The 8,926-nt window shown below is 33.4% G+C and overlaps 1 protein-coding gene across 1 annotated transcript; it reads right to left on the reverse strand.

Moving 5' to 3' along the window:
* Positions 1–6,433: 6,433 nt before the first annotated feature.
* LOC145157756 (uncharacterized) lies at positions 6,434–7,375 on the reverse strand. The gene has a single exon (XM_079076753.1). It carries the CDS (start codon positions 7,373–7,375, stop codon positions 6,434–6,436), a length of 942 nt encoding a protein of 313 aa, XP_078932879.1.
* Between the last annotated feature and the right edge of the window lie 1,551 nt (positions 7,376–8,926).

The following is an 8,926-nucleotide window of genomic DNA, read 5'->3' on the forward strand; positions in this document are numbered from 1 at the left end:
TCGTTAACTGAATCAATTCTTGAGGAGGTTCGAACTTCAGAAATCAATACACACGTATCTGATACGGATGTAAATGTCAATACGGGTGAAGGAAATACGAATACAGAACTGGTTGTTTCTACTCATGGTATTCCTGCTTCATCTGCTACTTTTGTTTCTTTACCACCATTCATAATCCCTATCTCAAACACTACAAAATCACCCACCTTTAAAACCATTCTCACCCAACCCATCACAACTTTGTTCTCATCACAAACCACTGATCCACTTCAAAATACTGAGGATACTGATGTTGACGAAGGGGGTTTTGGGGGAACATTTGAAGAGATGGAATTTGACAAAGAAGAAGAAACTTACCCTGACAACGTGTTAATAACAATGAAGCAATTCAAGATTTTGAATAAGAAGATGAATTCTATTATTCAATTTCAAGCTGACATGGGGTGGAAGTCAATCTCTTTCGAGTTTGGAATTAGATGTTATGCTTAAAGCATTCGAAGCCAGAATGGTTAATAAAGTGTCTGGAATGCTTCAAGATTATGAGTCTAAAATCTTGGAGAAGGTGGATCAAAGTGATAAGTGTAATGAATTGCGGGTGAAGTCTCAGTCTTCGAACTTTGTGAGTGAAGTTCAAGATTTACGAAGGGTGAATAAAGAAAGACAATTTTTATTCATTAAAGATGTGAAGCAATCAAAACTATATTTTATACTTAAGACTTGGAGTTTTGGATGAGTTATAAAATCACTATTTTAAATCTCCTTTTAACAATCAAAAACTTATGACTCCAAGAATTTATAGAATAAACTCATTTTATTTTATAAACTAAATTTTATGCATCTTATGGTAAAAGTCATATTTTGATAAACCAAAACTTGGGTGATCATACTTATGTTTTAAATCTCATTTAGCATGTATAAAACATAATATCAACATGTTGCGTTATGTTTAAAACACCAATATCATATATTAAGTTTCGACGCAAAAAATAATCACTAGTTTTATTATTTTCCTTTATAACGCTATAAACCGATTTTAGTATTTTTAATAAGAACTCCTTATTTATTATAAAGACATGAAGTTTATATAATGTTTAAACATCTTTTAAACCATTTCAAATATTTTAAAGTTGGGTATTTATAAGTTTTACAATAAAACTATTTTCAACAAAAAATGAGTTTTAACCGGTAAACCGGTAACCGGTAACCAGTAAAACATTTTTATAAATATCCATTTATAAACATCTTATGTTATCTTTTAAATATTTTTTACTTAAACTCCAAGTGATATTATCTTATGAAAAAATGTTATTTGACATGTAAAAACTATTTTCATACATAAAACATAACATACATTTAACATAAAATAAACATCACAAGGAGGCATTATAATGTGTATGAACCAAGCACAACACAAAGGTCCAAATGGCTTGTTTATACACAACATATCAAATATTACATCAAACAACTCTTTGTTTTTTTAAGGAAACTTTTACGTAACCAAAATGCATGAAAAATGGTTATATATAAAAATAAACAATTTCAACCAAGAAGTTGCCAAAGAAGACAAATATGGATTTTTCATAACCAAAAGAAATTCATGATTGTTTTCCAAAAAAACAAAGATTATATAACATAAAAAAATCATTCTAACATATAAAAGATGGCTCTGATACCACTGTTGGGTTTTGATACGAAACAAAAGTTTGTGTTTCACAAAAACCGGCAACGGAAGACTTTAAAAATAACAAGTTTATTTTTAGCTCATAACAAAACCACACCATCATGGATCCATTTATAGAGGTTAGAATGAAAAAAAACAACCATAGGATGTTTTAGAGATAACATTTGAGGCATTTGCACCCACTTGGCTTTGGGGTGTTGATGAAGATAACAAAAGATCAAAGTGTATGATGTCACAACTAGCATTCTAGCTAGGAAATTCTGTACTCTTGTAAACATTATCTACTGTAAACTCGTAAACCCTAATTCATGTTGTGCTTGAAGTTCCACCCACTTTCATGAAAATTTACTTTTGGGCCATAATGGGCCTAAAATGGATTGGTTTACCTTTAATGGGCCTTATTGGGCCATAAGTAATTTAAATTCTTTATTGGGCCATAAGTAACCTAATTTGATTATTATGGGCCATAAAACCTAACCTTTTAAGTCATATGGGCCGTGAGACGCCTTAGAGGCCCAATGGGCTGAAAAATTTTATTTGAGCCTCCTAAATTCGAGCATGGGCCCAAAAATGACTCCTCCCCTCTCTTTTAGCCCAACTCGGCCCAAAGAGAAAAGAAAATGAATAAAAGGAAAAATGGGGAATTATGGGAGGAAGACACATCATTTTTACATCTTGGATATCCATGCTAGATTTCCCTCTCCCCATGCATCCATCACTTCATCACTTCTCTCTCCCCTCTCTTCTTCTACTCTCGGCCGAGGATCACCAAGCACACACACACATCTTCAAACTCTCATCCCAAACACTCTCAAGCACATCTTCTTCTCCATTCAAATTTTCGAGATTTTGGAACATTTCAAGGAGGTTCTTCCACAAGAATCATCATCCTAGGTAAGTTGATGCTTGGATCCATAATCTAGTCTCTTTATTTCATCAAGAATCTCTTCTAAACTCACACAAACTCATGATCATCATCCTAGAAAACTCTAAGTTCAAGATCCACCCAAGAAGGCTTCCTAGGATCAAACTCTTCCATTTTCTTTCTTCAAAACCGAAGCAACAAACCTAAGGTGAGTTCATACCCCTCTATTTTCGGTTTTCATATGTTTTATGGGGGAGAATGCAAGTAAAATGTGAAGATCTATGTGTATTTGTATGATATGTGTGATTTCTTGTGTTTTTGTGATATATATATATATATGCTAAAAATGAAACGTATTTCGAGATCTATAGTTCAAGAAGGAAAAATATGTGACCTAGTTCATATTTCACTTAACATGTCAAGATAAACTAATATACAAGCTTTAAAATAACACACTACAACATAAAACTCATTATTGGACTATTTTTGTCAAATAAACAAAAGTTTGGGAAAAAGTTGTCATTCACGGTTTTTACAAGGTTCAAAATGCCAAAACAGTTAAAATGGAAATTTTTATGAACATTATGGTTGTCAAAGGACTAAAAATGAAATTTGTGGCTTATTGGGCTAAATTTTGGGCTTTTCGGCCCATAGGCCCGAAGTTGCGAAAAATATTGATTCAAGGGGATGAAATGGTAAATTTCTCAAAACAGTGGGTAGAAAGGTAAATAAATCTATTTCTGGGGTTTAAAATGATCATATTTGTTAAAAAGGATTGAAAATGCAAAGATTTTGGAATTTGGGTAAAAAGTGTAAAAATTACAAAAAAGGTGGACTAAAATGCAAATCTTTTAACTAAAGGGTTGAAACTTTCAAAAATTTACTTTTGGGCTTAAAACATTATTTAAATAAGTGTTTGGGTCAAAGATGTCAAGAAAAATGGTTCAAGGACCTAAAATGTCATTTTTTTTATAAAAAGGGCAAAAATTGCCAACTTTACAAAATAAGGGGCTGAATAGGTCAAACAAATGTTTTTGGTCAATTATGTTGATAATAATAATAATTGGGTCAAAATATACAAAACTTTATAACTTATGGTTTGTAAATAGAAAAATAACTATTTTTATAAATCTATAAATCGTTATAAAACAAATTCGTGATTTATACGACACATCGATTAAACAACTCGCAACATTAATTCTATATAAAACAAGTAAACGTTCAAGTGGTTGGGCTTGAGAGATTCTAATCATGCTTAATGGGCCTTCGTGACTCATTAACATGGCTTTTGGGCCCAACATAAATAATACATGTTATTGGGCCTCTTGTGACCCAATTACATGCTTAATGGACCCTCAATGGTTTTTATATGCTATTGAGCCTCAGTGGCCCATTAGCATTACTAGTAAGGTCCAAATAAATCATATGTGAAATGGGCCAACGCGCTTTTCGTATACTCGACAGCCTTAAATAACATACGAAATTAGTAGGGCCTAGTAGTCCTCTTCTCCTCGTCTGTTACGCTTACCTTTTCTTCAAGTAAAATAAAAATTAGATCATTAATAAAGGTTAATCAAATTCATGTGGATTGAGTGAGTAATAACGGGTGACACCAGTAAGTGTCGGTCGTAGTCTGTTGTTGTAATCAAAGTCTCCTGGAGGGAGAGCGAGAGTTTGTGTATAGATCTATACGGGGGTGACTCCCCCACACCTAAGCTGTTCGCTACAGTTAGACTCGGCCAGTCTAGGGTGACAAAGTCTTAAGATCAAATTTTGGTGTTCAATAGAATGCCAAGACAGACGAACTAGTCATTATCATGCATGGTTATAACGACTCACGTAGAAATCCGACATCATTAATCAAGGGAAATCATATTCATTCGATGTAACGATTCAATAAAGCAAAACAATCATAACTTTTTATCGGAAGACATCGGGTTTTCCGGGGAAACCAATCTTACTCATTTGTACTTTCAAAAACTATAATGCAAAACTTCTCATTTATTCACGTTTTGAAATCATTCACTCATATACTTACAGGATCATCACCTCATTTTCAAGAAAAGTTTTAATACAGAAAATATCGGATTTTCTGGGTTTCTCAAATGACATAAACTGTTTCACATCAAACACACTTATGAACTCACCAACATTATATATGTTGACCGTTTCCAAAATAACTTGTATTCTCAGGTAATCGTTAGACAAGGAGGCATCCAGTGTGTTGAAAGTTTCTTTTGTAGTTGCTAATCACCAAACACTTTATATTTTGAAATCATGTAATGTAAACCTTGTACTTGATGTAAACAATGCCAGTTGTACTATGTAATGGTTGGTGATGCATGTGTTATGTTTCATATATATTCATTGTGATGATATTTCAATTTAAGTCACGCGAGTCCTCAGACGTTTCCGCCGTCTGGTTCGGGGGGTGTGACATATGATCTTCTCTACAAGTATCCACAATCAAGAGTAAGTCACTTGGAATGCTAGTTCCTTCTTGTATAACTTTGTTCTTTAAGCCTTAAGTGCTTAAAAAATTAAGCACTAAAAGGAAGACACAAAATGAACACCAAAAGCAAGTAATATCTTCAAAAGAGGAAAGAGCTCCAAGCTCCCATGTTTCTTACAGTTTTGGGGAGAGAAAAAGAGAAGAAGAAGAAGTGATTTTCTTGGACCAAAAACTAGCACCTTCTTCATGTAAGAGGCCCTCTATTTAGAATCTATCCAAGCATGGCCTCTTGAATATAATATTGAAGGTAAGGGCTTTATATTAAAATAGTATAAAGTAAGTCTTATCTTTTCAAGAAGCATAGGGAAAGTTATGGAGGTTGACAAGCAACCTCCATTCTTTAAATATAAATTTGGCCATACCTCTTTAAATAAGAAGGATTATTTGATTTTTATAAACTCTAATTTTATAAAATATAAACTTTGTCTTTAAGTAAAAGACAAAAGAATCCAACTAGTCTAAAAGGTTGTGCATGGATTATTAATTCATACCATATGAAATAATAACTAGTAATACTCTCTTATAATTATTATTCTCACAAAACAATAATTATTCCCTAATTAAAATACAAGAATTGATATTATTTATTAATAATCATATTAATAATAAATATACAAAATGTGCCAACTTGATAAAGGTGTGACCCTATAGGATCATATATTATTAGCAATATCACTCCATAATGATTCTTGGGCATATAGATCCAACAAACCCTACCCCATAAAGATTTGATTTATTAAGATTAAGATTTAGGCCCGACACCAAATAAAAGCACCTTGGAATACGAATCAATATCTTAATATTAGAGACATCCTACTCCCCTAGAAAAATGGCATCATCTGTATAAAACAAATGAGGACCTCACCAGAACCTATTGGAGCACCTCGAAACACCCCTTCAGCAACCACATCCTCTAAGGCAATATGGAGCCCTTCCATAGCTATGATGAATAAAAAAAGAGAAATGGGGTCTCATTGACTAAGATCTCTGAAAAGCTGAAACTCATTAGTAGGGATCCCATAATCAACACCGAAGATCTAGCATTAGAGCACAAGCAACGAATCCAGGCTCTCCATTTCTCACCAAAACCAAGAAACCCCATGACCTTATCCAAATACTCCCAGCTCACATAATCATAAGCTTTTTCAAAATCAACTTTATTAACCATCAACAGGCCATCAAGAATTTGACGGGACTTAAGAAAAGTTGATTGCTCTGACCCAATAATATCATGAAGAATAGGAGCCAACATATTAGTCAAAAATGTTGCAATAATCTTGATTTGCAACCCAATAAGACTAATAGGGCGATAATCCTTGATACAAAGCGGATTATTGGATTTGGGAATCAAAGTAATAAAGGATGAATTACACCCCTACGGAAAGACCGGTTTGGCAAAAAGCTCTTGCACAAAATCATTAATATCATCGGTAAGGATCTCCCAAAAATATCTGAGAAAACAAAAAGTAAAACCATTCGTACCAAGGGCACGATCAACAACACAATCCCAAAATGCATTTTGAATCTCTTCAGTCATGAACCCCACCTCAATAGAAGAAGCAACCCTCGGATCCAAAGACTTGAATCTAGAGCTTTGACGATCGAAACTAACACCAAGAAAAGGCTGAAACTTACCTGCATAAAAATAGAAAAAAGCCTTCTTAATACTAGCAGGCTCCGAAATCCACTCCCCATCAATAGTAACCCCTCTAATCATCAACTGCATTCTGCGTTTTTTCAATAATGCATGAAAGAACGCATAATTCTCATATCCCTCCACAGCCCAAGTAGATTTAACCTTTTGAGCAACATCCAGAGATCTGACTTTTTCCAAATTCTCCAAATCTCCAAGAATTCCTCTTCTTTCCCGAATAAGGTCATCACTAGATTCACCATCATCAATAAAGTTGTCAATCTCTACCAATCGCCCCAACAACTGAGTTAAAGAAAGATGCGCAACTGACTTAGTCTCCACATTCCAAGACCGAATCCTAGCTTTAATAAATTTAAGCTTGTTTTTTAAAATAACAAACTTACTCCAAGACGGGTCACTAACAAAATCAGTCACAGCTCCTTTAACCACATCTTCAAAACCCTCCAAAGAAAGCCAAGAATTTAAGAATTTAAAAGGAGAAGGCCCAAAATCAACTGGATTAGAATGAAGCAGGATATGGCAATGATCCGACCATTTCCTATCCAACACCGAGACCTGAAGATGATCAAAACAATCATAAACCACATCCGAGACCAAGAACCGATCAAACTTGCTAAGTTTAGCACCTACGTCATCAAGTCTAGTAAACCGCTTTCCAACCATAGGCACATCAATAATCTCCCTACTTAATAAAAGAGCGCCTTTTATCCACGTGGCATCTCTTTAGCTTAGACACTTTCAAAGTGAAATTCCAAAAATACCATTCTCATCTCTTTAGCTTATACACTTTCAAAATGAATTTTCAAAAATACCCTTCTAACCTTTAAAACTCGCATCGAATTACACTCTTTCATTTTAGGTTCAGATTATCCTAATACATCTTTTACGTAACGATCATATCCAGAAAAATCAGCCGAGAAATTAGAATTTTGTGGGATCTACCTAAAATATCTAGTTTACCCTCTTTCTAATTCCTTAACGATAAAATCGCATTCCATGTTTACCGATTAGCAGTTTGCAACTAAGATCAGCTAAATTAGCAATTAGGCCGGGGAAAATTCTTCAATTGATACGTAATGCCCCTATATTTAAGGAAGGAAATGGATTCCATAAGTAATTATAAGAATTTATACAATTACGATTGTGCCTCTCTACTCACAGCGTGTTGTTGGGTATTGTTAGTGGAAGCTCTTGAACTGTGACATCAATCGACGACTATTGTTGATGTTCGTTACTTCTTTGTTGTTATTGGTTAGATCTTCAATTTTTCCCCTGTTGGTTTATTTTATGTTTTTTTGGACTATATCTTTGAAGTTTAATTATCGGTCTTTTTTTTACTGTGAATTTGAATCATCATGTGTATTAGTGATAAGTGTGCTGATTAGTATTATTGTTGTCAAAATTATGATAACATCTTATATAAGGATAAGAAATAATTTTTAAAAAGCTTGCATTAAAACTTTAATTATCTCTATTTGTGATGAAAATGAACAACAAACAGAATCATAAAGTTTATTGTCACTGTGTGTATTCTTGTGTGTGTGTGTATGTTTGTGTGTTCTATGTATGTGTGTGTGCGTGTTATGATATGTATGATCCATTTTTGAATATTCGATCGTTTCAGTCCTTTTCAAGATTTGGGGTTGTCTTCAAACAAACATATGTTGAATTTTTGAAATTTTTTATGATTTGTTAAATCAACCGTTCTAAATTATTTTTCTAATATAGCATCTTACTTTGAGTTCTATTACCTTTTTTTATATTTTCTTCTTATTAAGCATTGTACAATGTTATAATTTTGTATGTATTTAACCGTGTGAAAGATTTGATGAACTCATAAGTTTAGCCTTGCCCATGTTCATCAAGAAGACTTTAGTTTATGAATCAGTTTTGATCAGCAAGAAGATTTTAGATTGTGATATTAGTTTGATATGATTTGAAGTCTGGTTTCAATAAATTCAATGTTAAATCTGACTTGGTCGATTATGCCCTCGAAGGTCTTTCCTATTTCCGATGTGAAGTTGATGCCAATGTGATGTTGAAGCCTCTTATCATTGTAAAAAAAAGACTTTGTTGCTATTATTGGAGTCTTCAATCTTGTGTTTACAATCTTTGACCTTTTTACCCTCCGAGTCTACAAACTTTTTTGCTATTATTGCTGCCTTCTACAATATATGTGTTCATTTAAACCGTCCATATCGATTAGTCGATAAC

This window comes from Lactuca virosa, chromosome 2 (assembly GCF_052849685.1).
Source record: "Lactuca virosa cultivar CGN04683 chromosome 2, Lactuca_virosa_CGN04683_v6, whole genome shotgun sequence".
Classification (NCBI taxonomy): Eukaryota; Viridiplantae; Streptophyta; class Magnoliopsida; order Asterales; family Asteraceae; genus Lactuca; species Lactuca virosa.